This window comes from Bubalus bubalis, chromosome 18 (assembly GCF_019923935.1).
Source record: "Bubalus bubalis isolate 160015118507 breed Murrah chromosome 18, NDDB_SH_1, whole genome shotgun sequence".
Classification (NCBI taxonomy): Eukaryota; Metazoa; Chordata; class Mammalia; order Artiodactyla; family Bovidae; genus Bubalus; species Bubalus bubalis.
The window spans coordinates 9,665,583-9,688,320 of record NC_059174.1 but is presented as its reverse complement, the minus strand read 5'-3'; the positions used below and the strand labels follow the sequence as shown (position 1 = coordinate 9,688,320).

The following is a 22,738-nucleotide window of genomic DNA, read 5'->3' as shown; positions in this document are numbered from 1 at the left end:
ACACACTGGTAGAGATTTAAATTTCTTGTGATTTACCTGCAATACCAACATACAAAAATCTTAAACTGCCTCAAAACAATGATGTGGGTGACATGATTACAAGAGTCATCAGTTTAAAGATTGGTCTTTATACAAGAACATTTGACACTGCAGAGCTATATATATATATCTATATGATAGAAACTTGATAGAGATGTTCTTATATATAACCACAATTCTTCAATTTCACATGAGTTTTCCAATAATGTAGTAAAGGTGAAAAAATATTTCTAAACTCTCAACAATACAGAGCAAGCTTCTATCAACGCTGCTAGAGAAAAGATTAGACTTATTGTTCCCCTTCTGAAGAAAATGTCTTTACATAATTATTACATAAAGAAGAGACCACAGAGTTTTCAGTTAAACATGTAAGAGGAAAAAGTATTATGGGGTGAATTAGGCAGCTAATTAATAAATAATTAATACAATATTTTTATTATGAAAACCAGTATTGCAAAGAAAAGATAAGACTCCTGAAGCATCGAAGTCCTTCAAGGCCCGACACTGACTTTTGTGAATGCAGACTGGACCCCAGTACCTTCTTGGTCACTTAATGCAAGTATCTGCTGGTGACTCAGTTTCAACTTGCTGACTCCCAGCTTACACCATTTATCTTTACCCCTTTATGAAAACTGGATCATTTACTCATCTCTCAGTTTCCAGAAAAACAGGGCCTTTTAAGTTTTTTTTACACCATTTTTATTACAGGTATTGTACTGTTATAGTTTGAACATTAAAATATTTACCTTAAAAAGAATTCATCAAGTAGGTAAAAAAAAAAAATCCTAAGTTATTAAGTCTTCATTACCAATTTCCATTTTAAGGTAAAACTTGAAAATCAATTGATAGAATAAATGAATGAAAACATTTTAAAATGTTATAATTATTTGCAAATACATTCTTTGAAAATCAATAGTGATTTAATTAATCCCCCAATCCTGGGGTTTATGTGAAAATATTTGTTGAAAATATGTGTTGAACATTAACTATGCTATAAGGAACAAATAACACATTTTTTTCTTAAAAAAAAAATTTAGAGAGAAATGGACAAGTCCTTTTGCTCTAAATTGGACTGAGATTCTCAACCATAATTCAGACTGTGGGTTTGGAGAGTTTATCTGTATTCCCTAAAGTCATTTCCAAATACCCAATCTAGAAAAGCCGCAGCTAACAAGTAAACATTAACAGTTAAACCCACGTGTAAAAACTATTAGGAAAACTCACAGAAGACTCTCCGTAGAGAGACTAGTGCTTCTAACTCAAATTTTCATGAAAATCAATGACTAAGATTAATTTCATATATCAGTAACAATTTACAGCACTTGGTTCCTCACACCCAAGGACACTGTTCTCAAGTTAAAATTATCTTCAGGAAACATTCAGCAGGTACTGGATTGTTGAGTGCCAACTGGGAATGCAACAGAAAATAAAAGAGGTGTGGGCTTCACTTTTCAGCAAGCTTACAGTCAAAGTGAATACTCACAGGGGAACAAATGATCTCAGTATGCACTATTTGCTGTTTAAAATAACTTCAAAAATACAACATCTCCTTCCTCAGTACCAACCTCTATATTATCAGGGGCTGCAACCTGCCAACTAAAGACAGCTGGTGTTGTTTCTCAATATCCCTTACAGATAAAGAAGGCTGAGGAGACTCAAGTAGACGTCATTTGACTTTCTGGGGAAGTTCTTTAGAGGATGTTTTACTTAGGTGATAGGTTCTCCTTTGCCTTTCTCATTTCCTGCTTCTTTTTATCTGTTACATGCACATGACGGCCGGCACTGCAGTGACCCTACTGGACCGTGACGCAGCTTTGGGGAAGGCAGAGAAGAAAGGTTAAGAGGAACACAGTAAATTGACAATATCATGGTCTTGCCATGTTGGCCTGGCACTGTTGACCCAGAGACTTCCATGTGAGAGAAACTACACCTCTATCTCATTTAACACTACACTATTTGCAGTCTGTAATTTTTGGCCAGCTGAAACTCCTCTTTTAAACAGATAAAAAAATTCATTTTTCTGGAGATGAAAGATCATATAAAGTAGAAATTTAAAAAAAGACAACAATCATCTATTAATATTTCCATGAATTTCCTAAGAAATGTCCTTGTATATGAAGAAACTTACATAAAACAACATCTTCTTGGACAGGTTTCTAGATACTTTCAACCTTGAATGACCACCGTTTCCATTCTTGGATGACTGAGCCCTGACCTTTATCTCTAAAAATTATTTCAGCTTCAGGATCACAGGTCCCTGTTACTTTCTTTTCTGAGTTCATCCTGTTCGACTTCTTCCACACCCAAGACCATCTTTGGACTGAGTCTCCAGCCCTTCTCCACCTAACAGGCTTCTCTCAGTTGTCTTTGCTGTTTCCCACAGTGATGAGTTTTACAGTTTCTGCCCTCTCTTCTTCAGAATTACTTCTCCCTTAATCATGGGAGGGTCTTAATCCCGTATTTTGAAGTGTTTAAGCAGGTTCGTAGATCACTTTAAAGGAAAATAGCAGCTTTTCAACATGGAGGGAAGACAGCCCTTTAGATAAGAATTTCAGTTGGCCTTCTGAATTTTAGAAATGATGTCATTTATCATACCATCGTCTTGCTCACGGCTGCCATCTTCCTCACCACCACCTTCCTCACCGTCTTCCTCGCGACTGCCTTTTCCCCACTCTCCTCTCTGCCACTTTCTAAATTACCACCACATCCTCACCACCAACCCTCCAGAGAAGTCGAGGTCACAAGAAGTAGTGCCGGTCACCATCGGCTCATTTAACATTCACAAGAACTCAGTGAGGCGGGCTTTATGGTCAGCCCCACTAACAGGTGACAAAATGAGAACGCGGATGGTGGATGTGCTGTGATCACATGGCTTATAGGTGGGCTTTGAATCCCTTTCTGGTCTAGAGCTCACCCCATCACATCTCTTTCACTGCCTCTAGTGTTCTGGCGTCCACAGCGTATGAACCCCCCACTCAATGACAAAGAACAGCAGCCTTCCTGGAACACGCTAGATAATTTAGTTGTGAATTGGATTTGCCCAGCATTGGCAAAGACTCTTTTGGACATCTAACATCTAAGAGAGAGAATGTGAAGTACTAGCTTCCCATTTTTCTCGTTTTGTTACTTTTATCTCCATACAAGTTGTGATGTCAGCTCTGCCCGTGCGAATCTCAAGCTCATTATCCAATGTCCATTTGAAGAGAGTTCTGTGCGTTTGCCAATATTCACAGGTGAATACATTATGCTACTCAAGGTCTCTTACTTTACTTCAGATCTATGTTAAATCTTTCCTTAAATTCAGTGGTATTAACAACAATATCAACAACAAGAGCCTCTCACAGTATTTAGCCCATAGCTAGGAACACAAGCTGAGCTCAATTCAGCCTCCACTGATATAACTAATTAACATCACCCTTTTGGTAACATGGATAGGTTTTCTTATTTCAGATTCGGGTTATCCAATTTCTAGTGTCATTACTATGTCTATACTGACCATTTCACAGTGCCTTGAGTTATTCTTTTTAAAGAGGTTCCTGAGAAATTTTACAGATCAACCAATATCTCCCATTGAATATCTTAGGAACACCAGCTCAATGAGACATGGTGAGGTGGTCCAGGAAAAATTATCCCCAGGCCAAATGAGCCTGAGAAAGCTTACAGACCATACCTACCCCTTGGAGAAACACAAAGCATTGTAAAGGTGCCCAGAAGCCCTGTAGTAAAAGAAACCCTGCATACCATTCCTCTCAGTGCTCTCCAGATTTCTCTGACCCTGAAATCTCCCTCCACCTCCCCCTCTACAATGATACAACTTGTGGAACGAATTTCTTGGAGCATAGTTTGAGAAACATGGGAATAATATGCAATCTATATTAGCAGTTACAGAAGCAGTGTTGTGGGAGCGATAGAATGGGCCACATCAGCTATGTGGACTTTGCTGTTTTGAGGTTAGACCCCTGAGTGTCCAAGATGCCACTGGGCGAGGGGGAGATTTCCACCTCCTGGATGAGTCAGGCGGAGCTGCTGATGTGCAGAGGTCACTGGGGAGCCAGGGGGCTGGGAAGGGCCATTGGGGGTGGCCCTGGGACACGTGAGAGAGGGGTGCACAGTTGCCAGTCCAGATCTGGGTCTCTTCTCTGAGTGCCTGGGAGGGGAGGAAACATCAATAGCGGGCAAGGAAGTGCAGTGTTGGGGCTGAGAGCATGGTTCACAGGGCGTGGTGCTCACATCCCACTTCTGCTACATGTTCTGCCCAAGACCTTGGAGACCCAGATTCTCTGAGCTTTGAATAAGCTCTCTGATTGCTTAAAAAATGTGGCTCATGAAGCCAACCTCAAACAACCAATTGAGGCAATGGATCACAGGTGGAGAGCCCTGAGGTGGTGGTGGTGGATATACAGGGAAGGTTTGGCAAACGGGGGGCTGCCATGACTGATTTTATGCTCTTGGTCAGTAAGAGGGGTGTTAAGTCCTTGGCTCTGGTCCTGACCCCCAAAGAAACTAAGACCGTCACATTGCCTTCAGAGGTATGGTGCCAATGACTTCTTAGTCTGGACACATACTCAGCAGCTGTATCCGGTCTTGCATACTCAGCCTGTCCCCAAACACTATTCCGTTGGAATAGATGGGAAACAACAACCACGATCCACGATCATAAAAGCACAGGAGCTGCAAATAAATAACGGCTCTCCCAGACAAGCTAACTTGGTTGTTATTTATAAGCTCCTGGGCCGCCCAGTTATTGCCAAGAAAATCTGCTTTACCTTCTTGCTGCTGTTCCGTCTGGCCCCTCAATCTGTACTTGCTGAAAAAATAGTTATTGTTATGCTAAAACCACAATAGGACTCGCATAATTCAGCACTAAATAACACCAATAAAACTATGAAAGTGGCACTTTGGCATTAAAAGTTATTTTCTTATGGACTTTAACAAGATTCAATGCTTTTGAATCATAATGCTCTGGTATTTGCCACTTAAAAAAAAAAAAAGATAAAAATGTAGAAAACTATTCTGGCAAAACACCATCTTCTCTCCACAAAGGAGAGCTTTGATGTTGCAAACAGGGAGCCAGCAGGGCTGTGGTTCACGGAATCAATGTTAATCAGCAATCACAGCCATGACCGCGAGGGGTGCTCAGCAGGGGTTTACCTCTTTCTTGGTGAACTTTGGTGAGTGATCATTTTTGTCATCGATCATGATTGTCGCTGTGGCCGTGCCTGTTAATCCAACATCCAGTCCTGCCATATCTTGAGCCTCAATGATCAGTTCATACTTGGGATTTTCCAGCGTCTACGAGGCAAAAACACAACAGAGAGGATGGCATTTAGACTGGAGTCGCTGCTCGGGACAGGTTTGCGGCCTGTGCTCAGCTGGCGTGGTGTGCCCCTCCCTCAGGGCAGGCACCTGGAAGGGCACCCCACCTTGGGCAGCAGTCTCAGCTGTGGAGGACAGATGTACCTTTGGAGTCTCTCTCAGCAGGACAGTCCTTATGCATGGACTAGAGTTGGCTGTGGGGATGGAATCTATTTTCTGTCCTTGTTTAAGGGGGCATGTGATATATTCCAGAATGTTCCAAGTCCAGGGTTCGGGTACACATTGCACATTTGATGTTTATATCCATTATATGTCATTTCACAGTGGCCTCATAGGACTGATCTGGAAATGAGGCTAAGTCTGATGATGAGATTAGGGCAAAGATAACAGCCTTAGGAAGTGAACAATCTGGACCAGGCATCAGATTACTCTGCTTTTCAGAAACCAGTGTCAGTCTTTTCAATGAGCATGTTAAGTTGCATTTATTGTTCCCATTTTACAAGTGAGAAAGCACCAACTGAGGTTTAGAGTCGTTTATACTGCACTTCCTTCATGCCACTGTGAGTTGTTTTAGTCTTTTATGTCATGTGAAATTTGAAAGATGTTTTTTAATCCAGTCGAGATCTGATAAATTTAACACAAAAGCAATACCACACTGCTATCCCTCAATACATATATTTTTCATTTGAATATTTGACAGATATTTTGCTATCATGTTTAAACACTCTCAGTTGATTCAGGGCTCAGTGGGGAGTTGGGTGTGATCAGCTCCAATAGGAAGAGTGCCTGAGATATGGGACTATGCTGGCTCCTGACTGCAACTCTCCCCTGGATTCTGTAACACACCCTGGGGTTTATTCAGGAGGTTCTTCTTGGCTCTGAAGTCAGCCAGAATCGATTCTGGAGTTGCTTGCAATTAAAGGAAACTGTGGTGAAGACAGTTTTACTTGTTTACCCAATCCTATTTCTTTTGACTGCGGGGCGGCTTCCCAGGGGGTGCTAGTGGTAAAGAACCCGGCTGCCAATGCCGGAGATGTAAGACACTTGGGTTCGATCCCTGAGTCAGAAAGATCCCCTGGAGAAGGAAATGGAAACCCACTCCAGTATTTTTGCCTGGAGAATCCCACGGACAGACAAGCCTGGTGGGCTATGGTCCACAGGGTTGCAATGAATAAGACAAGATTGAAGAGACTTAGCACGCATGTGCAGCTGGACCTTACGAACTGTGTGACCGATTCTGGCCAATGGAATGTGGGCAGAAGAGATGGACTAATCTGGCCCCTAAAGCGCCCGCATAATCCTCTGCGTTTTCTATTCCCCAGAAGGAAGAAGCCCGGATCTCCACGTGACTGTGCCACAGAGACCCTTCACTGACACGCTGTAGGCTGGAATGTGAACAAGAGACAAGCCTTTGCTCAGGGTTAAGGGCAGTTTATCACAGTGCTTGTCCTCCCCTGACTAACTTGAAGGCTATGTTTCCCATTTGGCCTTATTTTGATGCCCATTTACCATCTCCCCAAGTGGATGACAAAGTTTTCAAGGGCAAGGACCATGCCTTTGACCCCGACACCCAGGCGGTACTCAACACACAAGCTGGCCAACTCACTTTCATTATTGATAATGATGATATACTACTGTTTCCCTGAACTAAATTATATCTCAAAGGTCTGAGCATATCCAAACTAGAGCCATTTACTCTCAGGGAATGGCTCATCCTTTGGGGAACTCTAGCTCAAGGAGATAGGATTTTATTTGGACCAAGAGAAGCACTGTGTCAAAACTGGGAGAATTAAATTGGCTGCTTTGATTTTATTTTAAGCTATCTGATCTGTAAGACATATTTGAGAGGCAAGCTGCTCTCCTGGTTTGAATTCTGCAGTCATGCATTTCTATTGCATTTGCCATCTTCTCCTGGGTGTTGATTCGCTACCAGTTAATATATATCCTAGAAACAAAAGGAAGATGGTGTGTCTGCAAGAAAAAGCCTCGGGTGTATCTCCACAGCCATGGGCTGAGTTCACCAATCACACTGATTTGAAAACCAAACATTTTATCTTGGGAAAAAAAAAAAGAATCAAACTGTGTCATTAAATATGGCATATAATCAATCACTAGACCCTTGATGTTTTATACAGCTACCTTGACTGCCATACGAGTAAGCATTTAATGGAACATTTATCACTAATAACAAGCATAATGGTAGCTGTGGGGGAAAATCAACGAGGAAATGTTACACGGAGGAAGGATTGGCCATTAACCCACCCGGTGCCCCCTCCTTCTCTTGCTTCAACTTGAGCCGCCCTCTGCACCTCCTTTCATACTTTGTCCAGACTGGATTTTCTTCTACTATACCCTACTTTTTCTTACTTTTGACCTTTCTTCCCCCTCTTTCTCCTCTCGGTGAATTCATGCTCATTTTCGATGGTCATTCTTCATTGCATTGATGTTCCATGAAGGCAGGGATCTCATTGCATAATGGGGAGCTATCACTTAGGGAGGAACAGTCGGCATTTGGCCATTGACTGTTACCTTGGCTCCACCTCTTAGAAGCTGAGTGGACCTGGTCAAGTTGCTTATGTCCTTCTTGTCTGAGTTTCCTCACCTGTTCAAACGGGGAGAATAATAAGACTTCTAGGATAAATGAGGATGAAAACAGGTAACGTAAAGTGCCGAGCATGGAGCCTGGAGTGTGTACGTGGATGCTGTTATTATGTAGTAGAATCTTTGGAAAGTCTTCTAAGGATGTGGCAAGAAGCTGAGGGAGGCCTACAAGACCAGCTAGAAGGAATGGAGGGCTGCCAACAAGCACTGCATGGGCCTGGAGTGGATCTTTCCTCAGGCATACCCGATGAGACTGAAATTCTGGGCTAATACGTGGATGGCTGCTTTGTGAGAGTCCAGAAAGCAGAAGACACAGCTAAGCCACATCCAGACTCCTGAACACAGAAACTGGGAGATAGTAAGTATCTATTGTTTTAAGTTACTACATTTTGGAGTAATTTGTTATGCTGAAATAAATAACAGTTTTTCTCCAGCAGTAGGAAATCAAGCCTGAATATACATTGGAAGGACTGATGCTGAAGCTAAGCTCTAATACTTTGGCCACCTGATGTGAAGAGCTGACTCACTGGAAAATATTCTGATATTGGGAAAAATTGAAGGCAGGAGGAGAAGGGGATGAGGGAGGATGAGATGGTTGGATATTATCGCTGACTCAATGGACATGAGTTTGAGCAAACTCTGGGAGATGGTGAAGGACAGGGAAGCCTGGTGTGCTGCAGTCCATTGGGTTACAAAGAGTTGGACACAACTTAGCGACTGAACAATAACAAAAATCAGAATCTGTAATATTCTTATTTATTGATTACTTGTTTATTGGCTATGTTGACTCTGATCACTTGAGTTCCGTGAGGCAGGGACCTTGGCTTATTTAAAGTTTTATCTCCCAGCTGCTAATTCAGTGCCTGGAACATTGTTGTTGTGTACTAATTAATCAATTATAGTTGCATTTTTATAAAACAATGAATTACAAAGAGTGGTGTGCCTGTAAAAGTTTAGCAGCATATGCTCCTGACTTGCAGGTTTTACACAGTAGACTTTCGTTTTGGTGGTTTAAATACTCTTAACCATGACTGCTTTCAAGCTACCAACATGACGTCATTGAGTGCATAGCTGGAAAGTGAAATACACAATAGGTTCCTATGAGCTGGTAAGACTTGGTTCCAGCTTATAAATGGTGCTTGAAGGGTCAAGGAAATCTGTAGGAGTCTTTTTCAATAGATCCCTTTGCTGTCTAACATTAAAGGTATTGTTAATGAGAAATATTAACATGAGATTTATAGCAAGGATATAGTGTAGTTCATTAACTTATTTACTCATTGGTTTTGCCCGGAGAAGCTGAGCAAAGCAAGACTCCTTGCAGTATGGCACCTGAACAGAGACTGCATTCTTCTCCAGGTTAGCTGCACCTGACACCTGGTCTATAAATACTGCAAACAGATGGCTGAGTGCATTATATGGAGCAGAATGAGTTGCTGTCTGTCTGGGGTTTGATTTACCCACTATGGCCATGTAAGATGGGGGCCAGGTAGTCCATAAATCTGGCAGGACCATACATCCCTTTGTGAATGCTGCCCTCTTCTCACCGCAGGTGGGGAGGGACATTCTCCACCTTCCTAGCCAACAGGGTGAGTCGGGTTTGACTTGTGTTTGTCTTTAGCCGCCTTTCACCTTGTTGCTTGACGCTAATGTGAACATTCATGTACGTGGCTGTCACCTGCTGTTTTCTTGCCAGCTGGGGTCTGGTGGGTAGGGAGAAGGCAGAGCTCATTTCCCCAGATTTACTGGTTGCTGACAGAGCCAGCAGGGTGGGGAAGCAGCAGGGGACGTAAACACTGCCTCTTAGACACATGCAGCTGGAATAACCTAAGTGATTTCGGGTTGAGGGACACCAAAATCAAATAAAACATTTCCAGGTGAAGTGGACCTCTTCTGATGTTACTGATGAGTTACGGTAAATAAAATGCTAAAGGCATTCATAAGATACCTGGAAAATCACCCCCTTCAGACTCACGGCAGCAAATATTTGACATTCAAGTTGATCCACAGAAACATTTATATAATGTCTACTAGGTTCCAATAACTGGTGAATGATGATACAGACCCTGCTTTCAGTGCATTTTTAGATAAATAAACAAAAAGCAAGTATGTCAGTATGATGAGATAAGTGTTATGGAAGTGTAGCAATTAAGGTCTGTGAGAAGGGAGCCAGGATGTGGGGTGCTCAGAAAGGCTGTATGAAGGTTATTTAATTTACCAAATATTTATTAAGTACTTGGAGACGGAAATGGCAACCCACTCCAGTACTCTTGCCTGGAAAATTCCATGAATGGAGGAGTCTGGTAAGCTACAGTCCATGGGGTTGCAAAGAGTCGGACATGACTGAGCGACTTCTCTTTCTCTTTCTATTAAATACTGAGCACACATTAGGCACTGTGCTAGAGAGTAGCAACAAGTAAAGGGAGACAAATCTGGTGCTAGGAAATTCCGAGGTGATGTCAGTAGATTTCAGGAGAATGAGATGGGAATAGGAAGAGAGCTGTGGTTATTGCAAAGGAAAGGCCACTTAGTCCAGACACCAGTGGGGAGGAAGGGACGGACCTGAAGAGGAGAGTCTCCTACTGTGGGATTAGGAATGGGGTCATGACGTGGAAGTGAATTTCTGTGGAAGAAGATGAGAGACTATTAATCCTAAAACACTCTTAAATTCAACCATTTAATAAGGATTGAAGGCTGATTCTGAATCTGTTCAGGACACCCTGGGAACAAGAAGTATAAAGTATATTCTCTACTTTCAAGGAACCCACAGCTTGGTTGAAGGTAAAACATGCGAACTAGCTCCACAAGGCAACAGGCAGGGTGTGCGGAATGTGTGGTCTGAGGTTCAGATGTGAACGTTGCAGCTGGGAGGGGTACTGTGGTTTTTACATGGCTTCAGGTCAATGCAGGCTGGAGCTGGGCTTTGAAGGAAGCTGTGAGGGCCAAGAATTCAGAGAGGGAAGAGGACCTTGAGAAGCAGCATGGAGGTCCAGCTAACACAGGGCCACTGGTGTGGCTGGAGTCAAGGTCTGTGATGCAAAGAGACATGAACTATTGTTTCTTGAAAGGATCTCAGACATCACCTGGTCTATCCCACCTTCAAGGAACTCCCAGCCTGAGGGAACAGAGTTTGGGAATGTCCAGAAACATACAGCTAGTTTGGGGTGGATCTGAGCATGTGCAAGTACAGACCCCTAAAAGTTGAAGTAAAAGAAAATATTATTAAAGTGTTCTTTCTCTATGGTTTTTATATATTTTTCTGTTTACTATATTATATATATAGTATTCTCTCTCTCTCTCTCTCTCTCTATATATATATATATATATATATACATACACACATACAGTGTTCACTATATTAGCCTGTTTTTTCTAACCTTTTAGTCCTGAATTGCCATGGCAACATTATGCCTGGCACGTCATAGGTGCTTAAGAGAGACTGTCTCCATTGGTGCTTCTGGAACTTGCTTTGCTTGTATCAGAAGCTCCTGGGGGCTGCATTAAAACACAGATTTTCAGCCCACTTATGGTGCTTACAATTCAGGAGGTCTAGATTGGGGCCCAAGGATGTGCCTTTCCAGAAAACTTCTAGGAAATGCTGCTGCTGCTGACCTGAGGTCCACGCTTAGATTAGCATCGTTCTGAATGAACACCTGATGAAATGCAGGTCAACATGTACCCTTATTTCAACTTAAAACTCACTTGTTTATGATGTAATTTAAACAAAAGATATAAACTGAAGTTTCTTTCTCTCTGCAAAATTTTCCTTTTTTTTCCCTTTCTAGGAAAAAATGTGCTCCACGTGAGACACTAAACAGCACCATGGTTGCTCCTCGAGCCTGCTTTGTCTTCCAGAGAAGGCGATAGAGCAGCAGAAGGAGAGAGACAGAGGTTTGAAGAGGCAGGTGGCACGCTGCTGGACTTACAGATGGAGAGATGGAGGAGGGGGCCATGGGCTAAGGAATGCAGGGGCCTTCAGAAGGTGGGAGAGGCAAGGTGATAGATTTTTACCCAGAGCTCCCGGAAGGAATCAGGGCCTCCGACACCTTAATTTCACCCCAGTGAAACTCACTTTGGACTTTCAACTTCCAGAACTGTGAGATAATAAATGTGTGCTGTTTGAGCCACAGACTTTGTGGTCTTGCTACGGCAGCCACAGGGAATGGATGTGGCTTCTCTGAGGTTGCTTGTCAGGCATCCTGGGGAGCCGAGGTGCTGCCTCCCACCCCACCCTGTGGTGCTTGTTGTCGCCAGCTGCCACCTTCATTTCACTCCCAGCTGCCCCCTTCCTCAGGACTGCCCACCTTCCCAGAATAGCATTCGCTATCTTTCCTCTGGGAAATATTTCCATTTCAGTCCTTTGAAGTGTAATGTCAACCAGACCTTTCCTACAAAGTCTGTCTAGTAGGAAGAGGAGATGAATTTCCTCCCATCTGCAAAGGGGTAAATACTGGATCAGTTTATTGGAGAACCTTCTCTTCAAAGTATATGGTTTTCAGTATGTCAGTTATTTACTGAGAATTCATGACAGCCCTCAATGGAGGCAAGGACCCTGCCTCTAACTTACTCCTGTCCTGCTGGGGACAACATCTGGCCCTCTGAGACACACAGGTTCCAGGACACTGCCTTTGCGTGGCCACTGGGTTATACTGCTTGAAAATAAACTGAGCTAATTGTAACCACTATGGGGAAAAGTCACACAGCCAGCCCAGTGTCCAGCACTCTCTGTTAATATATGATGGATGAGTAAATCAAAGGGTGGTGATGTGGACTGCCACTCAGAAAGCGTGGCTTCAGGGATGCTCTTCTAGGTTGCAGAGATTAGAGGCCCAACGCGGGGCCTGGGTGAGGTTGGTCAGGCTGAGAGTGTCTCTAGAAGGCTGATTGTGCAGAGGCGGGGCAAGGTGATGAGGCTCTGGCTTTCTGGAGCAAGCAGGGAAGTCCTTCCTTGTTGGAGAGGCAGCCACACCGAGGGAGGCTTGGCTGGCTCTGATACTGGAGGACTGGGCTCCCCCACCTCGTGGCAGGCGCCCCAGGGCAGGTCCCCAGCCTGGGCTCAGCTCCTGGCCTGTCACACACCCTGACTGTATGAGCTGGAATGGGGACCGACAAAGGCGGGACAACCCGGTCCTCAGCAGAGAGGTTTGGACGGGAACGACCTTTCAGAGAAAGAGGACCAGAGGCTGTCGCTCAGAGGAGCCTCAGCAAGCCCATCTGGGGGCTGCCTCGGGTGACCCTGGGGGGTCGTATCTGCCACAATATAAAATCGGGAGACCGGTGTTCCTGTCATCCACCAAGTGCTCTCCAAAAGCAAATAGCTTTTCTTGGGTTTCAATTTATTACCATCTAAAATGTCATTCTCTGCATGGGTAATAAAAGATAATACGTTTTATGGTGGCTCCTTATGTTAAGGTTTTACAAAATCTGTTATTAAATGATCTGCATAGAATCTAAATGAATCTTACTAGGTTACAAGGCAGAGCAAGGCTGTGTTTTTCCTTTCCTCTCCCCCAGAGCAAGTGCAGCTAGGAGGGCAGCGCTCTCTGCATGTTTCCTAATCACACAGCGGAAGGCAATGTTTTTAAGGTCAGACTAAAAATCATGTTCTGCTGTGTAATCGGCTTCACAAAGTTATACACTGGTCAAAACGTCCAGAAAATTCAATTACTGACTCCCAATGACAAAAGCACATGAGCCCACCAGGATGTTTCTAAAATTAGGTTCTAAATGCCTACGACGTGGAGGGATTGCAGTGTTACCACCTTTGCCTGCTCTTGGTCCTCTGCGTGTGAACAGCCTTTCGCCCATTAATTTCAGGTGCTTAATCAGTATCAGCTCCCCTGCATAGAAAAGCGCAGTCTAAGTGGCCTTTGTCGAGCTCGATCCGTCAGGTTTCTTAGAGCCTGCTCCCATGCAGGTGTGATCTCTTAATCAACTCTGCCATCCAGGGTTACTGTTGATCAGCATTATGTGTTTTCTCTGAAGTTGAATGTATTTTTATGCAAAGTTTACTTGGGCTTAGAGTTCTATTGCTGTAACCATCCCAGGTAGCTTTAGAAACAAAGGACCCCACTGAGAGAGTAATGAATCGGCCACCGACGCCCACCCACTCCACCGGGGGCTGCTGCTGCTAAGTCACGTCAGTCGTGTCTGACTCTGGGACCCCAGGCTCCCCCGTCCCTGGGACTCTCCAGGCAAGAACACTGGAGTGGGTTGCCATTGCCTTCTGCAATGCATGAAAGTGAAACGTGAAAGTGAAGTTGCTGAGTTGTGTCCGACTCTTCTTGACCCCATGGACTGCAGCCCACCAGGCTCCTCCGTCCCTGGGAGTCTCCAGGCAAGAGTACTGGAGTGGGTTGCCATTGCCTTCTCCACTCCACCTGGGGACAGGAAAGCAATTCAAGATAGCGCTTTTATGCTGTCATTGGGTTATACTCTTTGAAAACAGGTTGAACTAATTCTAAATCATCTGAGGAAAGACCACACAAGATGGATTCCAGTTACGCCACTTGCTGTTGTTCCCAAAGCAAACTCACATACCAGGCAGAAAAGGCAAGGAGGGCAGCCCGGCCGCAGACTCTTCTGGACGCTCTGCTGCCGTTTTCATGCCTGGCACAGGAGTCCTGCTTTCTTTCTCCTGCACCACTTGGATGGGACCACCTGGTGCACTGTGATCTCCTGCCCGTTGGCACGAGGCGGCCCTTTTGTGATCTTGGCTCCATCATTCATTTTGGCCTGGAAATTGTCTTGGCTCTGCTGACAAAAGCTCAGCCTATTAACACCCTTCAATGCTAGTCGCACTGGGAACAAGGCGTTAGATGTTATGACTTAACATTTGGTCTTTCCCTTTGCTGGCCCAGCCTCACAGACAGACAGGATGTTGATAAAGACAAGTTGTGTTCTCCTCACAAATGATAAAACCCACCACGATGCATTTGGAAAGCTGCTTTCTGTTTTATTTTTAAAAACTAACAATAAATAGAGTTTTCTGCTTTCCTTTCAGCTCCTCTCCGGAGCCTGTTTCAAAGTGGCAGAGAATTGAGGTCTGCCGCCAATAGAGCTGTGGGAGAGGCCATCTGAGCTCCTCAGCTCCGCTCCCAGTGGGGTCAGACCTCAGCTCTGTGCCTCGTGCACCCTCCCGGCTCTAACCCCCAACCACGGACGGCCCTCTCGGCTCTGGGCCACTGGTGCTCATTCCTTGCCAGCCCAGCTGGGTTCTACTCACCCTCTGTCATTACAATAATCGTGGCCATGTCCCTTGAGCACGTATTATGGGCTGGAAACGGTGCTTAACCTTTCATGGGATTCTCGTAACACTCTATGAGGTGGGTAAGCCCAGCTCCTCCTGTATCAGTGAGGATTCTGATCCCAAGGACACACAGCCCTCACCTGACGGAGCTGGGACTGGAACACATGCTCTGTGTCCACTGCCTACACCCCTAGCTGCTGCACTCTGCGGTCCCCCTTCAGCTCACAGCCTCTCCTGGTAGTAGCCCCTGAATTCCACATGGGAACCCCTTTCCCGGCTATTCACACCAGCCCGGGATGGGCTGGGCTTGAAAGGATTGGAGCTTTTCTCAGATGGGTCACCAGGTATGGGCAGCTCTGGGAACACTTTCCACCGAGTCTCTAAGTGTCTGCCTTCTTAGAGACCCCAGGATTCCCACAATTCAGTGTTCCCCGCCCCCTTATTGATTCTGACAGCTCCAGTTACCACCTGTCTCTCTTATGTCCAAATCTCTCCTAATTCCCAGATACACATTTCTAGCTGCTCGCTTGACATTTCCACCTGAACGCTCCCAGGCACTTCAAGCACAGCGTGTCGCAAGGCAAGCCCAGATCCTTCCCGCCAAGCACACTCCTTCCCTGTCCTGGGTCATGGTGTCCCCTCCATCCGGGCTGCCACAAAGGACCCTGTCATGACTCGCTTTGACTGCTGTTTCCTGAGATGGCAGAATATAAACTTTGGAGTAATTTGGGAAGGGATCATAGGGTGCAGAAAAGGTAGAAAGAGGCCCTGGGTTAACAGCATCATGCCATCGAGGGAAGAAAGACCACCCTGGCCAGCCCAGTACATGGTGCCCCAGAAGCTGTAACCATTGACCAGGGTGGGGGATAGATTTATTTATTTATTTATTTATAGCTGTTTAAAAGTCTCTCTCTTTATCTATCTATATACATACACACACACACACACATACAGGCACACATACACACAATGTTTACAATGGTAAGGTCAGTACAATGGGATTACGGATACATATTCTTTTTTCCCCTTGTTTTGGGTTATCTATATACTATATTTTCCCTACTATAAAAATGTATGGCTGGGGTTACAAGGCAATACCTTACATTTTAAAAGTCACAGTTTTAAAAACAGAAAATCAATGAAATAAGAACAAAACCTCTCCAAAGTGATGCTTATGACATTAGATCTATACCCTTGGAATGTATTTTTTTGTCTCTTTTAAATTCTATTTTGGACCCAGTGGAGAAAAACATATGAAGCCAAGAGCTGGTAGAAACCAGAAAACACGGGTATAAAGTGGACAAGCATCGGCTGAGTGTTGCCCTGCCAAAGCAGCCTGAGCTGCCCACCATGCGGGCTGTGTCCCCCCACCTCAGAGCCCAGCATCCTGACTCCCTGCCGCTCTCCCTTCACTTGCATCTCAGCAAGCCCGCCCCTGGCCCCCGGGCTGCAGGCAAGGGACCTGAGACCAAGAGAGGGCTCACTCACTCATTCCTCAAATGCTGTCTGAGGGCCAGCTGGGGGTCAGGTGTTTCTTCACCTGGTGGGCATAGAGCCACAGACACAAGTCACAAAGACCTCCTCCTCAAGGAGTTATCTTCTAAATGAGGAGACAGATTGTAACAAGACCAACAGAGATGGATACTATGAAAAATATTACATAAGAAGGGGGAATGGAGAATTCTGAAGTGAGGGCAGAGGCTCAGTTTTAAGGAAGGTGAATTGAGAAAGTCATGTCTGATCAAAGCCACGAGGAGACCAAGGAAGAAAGAGCAGATAACCCGGGGAAGAGCCACTCAAACAGATGAGTCAGCAAGTGCAAAGGTCCTGGGACACATGGGGTGGATATTTAAATCTGAAATAGCAACAAAGCACAGAAAGCATTTCTTGAGGCCCGACTTCTGGTGTTGCTGCTGCTCTGCTCTGTTCATGTTCAGGGCAGTGAGCACCTGCTGAAACTAGGGGCAAATAGCATGCAGCTCTAGGTAGATGACTTGACCATAGGCTTTATGAGGGCAGAGGCAACACCTGCCTTTCAAACGCCCTGTACTCATTCGTTGGCTGAACAAATGAATCTAGTTGTGATTTTTACAAAAGAGAAAACAATTTTCATCATTTCACAAAAATTAAAAAGCATATTTCCTTCAATGCCAGCTGAAATCCAATCTGCCCAAATTTCATTATAGATAGAAAAATCAAAGGCTAGAATTTTAACCACATAAAAGCATCTTAAAAATAAACAGAATAAATGACACCCTCTATGTGGAATGCACTTTCTTCCTTTTATAAACACTGACTCCCACAAACAGAGATCTGTCACCTAACAGGGATCTGCAGTGTTGCTATTCAGTCCAGCAACCAATGCAAACATTTGGCAGTTCTCAAACTTCTTATTATAGTTGACTCCAATAATGTGGGACTTTTAATGCTGCTGCTGCTTCTGCTAAGTTGCTTCAGTTGTGTCCGACTCTAAGAAAACACAAAAGAAACAGTGAAGTGATGAAATGGACAGAAATGAGAGTGGGGTGGTGTACCGATCTTAGATGGAGGACCTTCCCAGATTCAATTTAATCAATTACCAAATCGATCAATTCCACCTCCTAAAATTGTTCACATCCAGCCTCTTCTTTCCATTCCATTGCTTCTCTAGTTCAAGGCACACACAAAAAATAAGCCTCTGTGGCCTCCTCACCACCTCATTTCCACGGCAGTTACCTCTCCAATACTCGGCCCTGAGCACTCTGCCGCTCTGCCTTGCACCCCCTCCATGGCTCCCTGCGGCTACCAGGATCCTATCTAAGCTCTGTGGATTGGCCCCTGCAGGCATGCCCCCTCGACTCGCATTTCCTACCTCGATTCTCCTCACTGGTTATCCACTGGCAATACTTCATCACTGGCCATGCCTTCTTAACCCGGCCAGGTGATCTCCTCTTTGCTTCTGCCTCTCTGCCTCTCTGCCTCTGCCTCCCATTGCTTGGAACCTCCACCCATTGTCCCCCTGGGAGGCATCTATGTGTCAGCTAAGTCTCAGCTCCCAGGTTGTTCCTCTGTGAAGCCTGCCCAGATTCTGCCACATCTACTTGGGAGTCTATCCCTCCATGCTCACACTGTACCTTATTCCTGTGCATTTGGCTCCCTGCTGGCCTGTGAGCCTCTCGAGGGCTGTGACCCTGTGCCCAGAAGCATAGTTCTTGGATGTGATAGATGCTCAGTGAATACTTGTGATTGGGGAGAATGACTGAGTGTGATGTCTGCCTGAGGAAAGTCTGAATCTTGACGAGTCACAGTGCCCTGGACCAGCCAGCATCCACCTCTTGCTGGGGTCATAACAAGGCATGATAGAGACAGAGTGGCCTTCAGAATCAGGGAGAGAGGTGGCCCCGAGCCACCCCTGACTACCTGTGTGGACCTGGACAAATTACTCAACTTTCTCAGTGCTTCCAGTGCCCCCTCTGAAAATGGAAATGTCATTGTCTACCTTGAAAGCAAGAGGATGCCTGCAAAATTAGCACAGCATGAAGGGAAGACTACAAACTGGCCGCATGTGTTGACCTTAGACCAAGTGATCTCACGAAGCTTCAGTTTTGTCATTTGTAAAGAAGGGGAATAATAGTATACACCCCAGTGTCGTTGGGAGGACTGAATGGAACGATACAGGTCACACCCAACAGTGAGCATTTGTCGAGCGTTCACCGTTGCTATGACGGCACCCAGGACGCTCTCTCATTGGACAGCTTCTCACTCTGAATGGTGCCAGGCGTTTACCAAGCTGTGAGCTGCTGGGAGCCAGGGATCACTCATGTCTCTTCATTGTCACATCCGAGACCCCTGCCCACTGTCAGGCATATAGCAGATGCTCATTAAATACGAGCGGACCAGCACCTGCCCAACCATCTACCGCCCCTCCTCTCTCCACATGGAACCCATCCCTGAGGACTTGGCTCAAGCATCTCCTTGCATCCTGAAGGTGGTCCCTGCCTCCTGGTGTAGGACTTCTGCTCCTGAAACCAGCAGTATTTGCGTTCCTCTCACATTTTCCTATTTCCCTGTAACATAGTCCAGCCTGGAACCTATGATGGTTATTTCCATTTTAAGCAGTCTGGAAGATGAGGTGTGCCCCTGTAGCCATGTCAATCAGCCAGCACTCACTGCTGGTCTGAACCCTCGAGCCCTCAGTCCCAGCACGGTTTTGTTGTTGCTTAGTCCTCACCTGTGTCTGACTTTTTCAAGACCCCATGGACTGTATTCCACCAGGCTCCTCTGTCCATGGGGTTCTCCAGACAAGAACACTGGAGTGGGTTGCCATTTCCTTCTGCAGGGGATCTTCCTGATTCAGGGATCAAACCCGCATCTCCTGCATTGCAGGTGATCCACCAGGGAAACCCCAGCATATTTTACTATCAAGTAAAAGGCCCTATGGGTCTCAGGAATGGATTTCATGGGGTCTGAGAAAATCAAGAATGGCTGGACATTCTTCCCCATCTAGTAATGGCTGGCCAGGGATATTTTCACAGGTATACCGTTTTAAACCTCATTATAATACTGTGAGGAAAAACAAACCTACTCAAATCCACCCAGCATAGCTCTCTGCAGTATTGAAGACTGCTGCTGTTTAAGCCAGAGGCACCCACATTAAAAATAAATGCTTAGTCAGAGAATATTTAATGGCATAGAAAATAGTTTCTATTACATTGTTGAGAGGAAAAAGCAGTTTACAAAACTGTATGAATATGGAGATCCCATTTTTATGAAAACTGGACTTATCTCTGCACAATTTTTAAACAGGGCAGGAGAATTATATACAGCAAGATATTAGCAGTACTTATCTTTGACTGGTGTGGTTGTACAATTTTTATTTCATTCCTTGTATTCTTTTCTAATTTTGTATTTAGTGGTCAGAAAAAGAGCAAGTTATGTTACCAGAACTGAAGTGCAAGGTTAAGGTGATCCTGGACACATCTGTGTGCTTTTGGTGGGGGTGGATCATAGGCTGTGTGGCTCTGGACGTGGCCTCTTGGCACTCTCTCCTCCACACATCCTGGGCACCATGCAAACCCAGGAGACCCAAGGCCCAGGCTGTGCTCAGAAGTGGACAACCATTTCCTTGAACCCAGAAGTGATGGCCATTAGCAATTCTAACAGGGGCATCTGCGGCCCTCCTGTTATAATAGAAAAAGTGTACTAAGTAAAGAACACAGGCCTCTCATGGCCCTCTAAATGTCAGTGTGCAGCCTGCACGTTTATATCTCAGCAAACACGCAGGCTTCTCCAGAGAGCCCGGCCCGACAGCTGGCTGGGGTGTGAACCAAGAATTGTCCTGATGTTAACTGGCCCTGAGGTGTGACATGGGGTCCTTTAAAGGCTGTGCTAGGAAACTTCTCTTTTCTCAGCTTTGCCGCCTTTAAGGCGGTCATCCATAAATCATGAGGAGGGTCTGGGCAGCAAGCTCGGGGGGTTGGAGCTGTTTAACTCTTTCCTGCCCCAGTGCATCCACTATCCACATGATACTCTGTACCTGTGAATGCACCACAAGGCCTAATGTTTGCATGCAAGTGAAAACTTGCAGCCCAAACAACAGGATGATTCTAAATACCCAGGTATTTTGAGAAAGAGAATTGAGCAATCAAACACAGGAACACTTGGTTGTTTTATCCACAAATGCCATCTAAATATCAGGGTTAGTCATTTTGTCATTTAAAATACAATGAAGAGGACATTATCAAGGTGAGAAGACAATCTACAGAATGGGAGAAGATACTTGCAAATATAACAGGGCCACTAGCAATTCTAACAGGGGCATCTGCAGCCCTCTAGTTATGATAGAAAGAGCATACTAAGAACATAGGACTTGCGTTCAAGCTGGAATCAAGACTGCTGGGAGAAATATCAATAACCTCAGATATGCAGATGACACCACCCTTATGGCAGAAAGTGAAGAGGAACTAAAGAGTCTCTTGATAAAGGTGAAAGAGGAGAGTGAAAAAGCTGGCTTAAATCTCAACATTCAAAAAACAAAGATCATGGCATCTAGTCTCATCACTTCATGGCAAACAGATGGGGAACAATGGAAACAGTGACAGACTATTTTCTTGGGCTCCAAAATCACTACAGATGGTGACTGCAGCCATGAAATTAAAAGATGCTTGCTCCTTGGAAGAAAAGCTATGACAAACCTAGACAGTATTTTAAAAAGCAGAGACATTACTTTACTGACAAAGGTCCATCTAGTCAAAGCTATGGTTTTTCCAGTAGTCATGAATGGATGTGAGAGGTGGACCATAAAGAAGGCTGAGTGCTGAAGAATTGATGCTTTTGAACTGTGGTATTGGAGAAGACCCTTGGGAGTCCCTTGGACTGCAAGGAGATCCAACCCGTCCATCCTAAGGGAGATCAGTCCTGGGTGTTCATTGGAGGGACTGATGTTGAAGCTGAAAGTCCAATACTGATGCGGAGAACTGACTCATTTGAAAAGACCCTGATGCTGGGAAAGATTGAGGGCAGGAGGGGAGGGGGACGGCAGAGGATGAGATGGTTGGATGGCATTACCAACTCAATGGACATTAGTTTGAGCAAGCTCCAGGAGATGGTGAAGGACAGTGAAGCCTGGTGTGCTGCAGATCATGGGGTTGCAGAGTCAGACACAACTGAGAGAATGAACAACAACTTGCAAATCATCTATCTGATAAGAGTTTACAATTCAAAATACATAAAAAGTGTTTAGAAATTAACAACAGAAGATATACAACCCAATTACATTTAGGCAAAAGACTTGAATAGATATTTCTGCAAATAAGATGTACAGTTGGCCAATAAGCATGTAAAAAGATGCTCAATATCAATTGCCATTAGGAAAGTGCAAGTCGAAAAATCACAGTGAGGTGCCACATCATCCCCCCCCACCCCCCCGCCCAGGGGGATTTTAATTAAAAAGAGGAAAATAAGCATTGGTGGACTTATGAAGAAATTGGAACCCTGTACTTTACTGGTGGGAGTGAAAAATGGTTCAGCCATTGAGGAAAAGTTTGGTGGTTCCTCAAAAAGGTAAACATAGAATTACCATGTGACCTAGCAATTCCTCTCCTGGGTACACAACTCAAAAGTACAGAAAACAGGTTCTCAAACAAATACACATGAATGTTCATGGCAATGCTATTTTGACTAGCCAAGAAGTAAAGAAAACCCGAATGTCCATCAATCAGTTCAGTTCAGTCGCTCAGTCGTGTCTGACTCTTTGCGACCCCATGAATCACAGCACACCAGGCCTCCCTGTTCATCACCAACTCCTGGAGTTCACTCAGACTCACGTCCATCGAGTCAGTGATGCCATCCAGCCATCTCATCCCCTTCTCCTCCTGCCCCCAATCCCTCCCAGCATCAGAGTCTTTTCCAATGAGTCAACTTTTCGCATGGGGTGGCCAAAGTACTGGAGTTTCAGCTTTAGCATCATTCCTTCCAAAGAAATCCCAGGACTGATCTCCTTCAGAATGGACTGGTTGGATCTCACTGCAGTCCAAGGGACTCTCAAGAGTCTTCTCC

At 44.9% G+C, this 22,738-nt stretch overlaps 1 protein-coding gene across 3 annotated transcripts in view; it reads right to left on the bottom strand.

Annotated features, from left to right (window-relative positions):
* CDH13 (cadherin 13) overlaps positions 1-22,738 on the bottom strand; it is a 1,055,068-nt gene that overhangs the window by 130,783 nt on the left and 901,547 nt on the right. For all 3 annotated transcript variants that reach the window (XM_044931221.2, XM_025269790.3, XM_044931222.2), the window contains one exon: positions 5,191-5,331. In XM_044931221.2, coding sequence (XP_044787156.2) covers positions 5,191-5,331 — 141 coding nt within the window. The remainder of the gene's footprint in view (positions 1-5,190; positions 5,332-22,738) is intronic.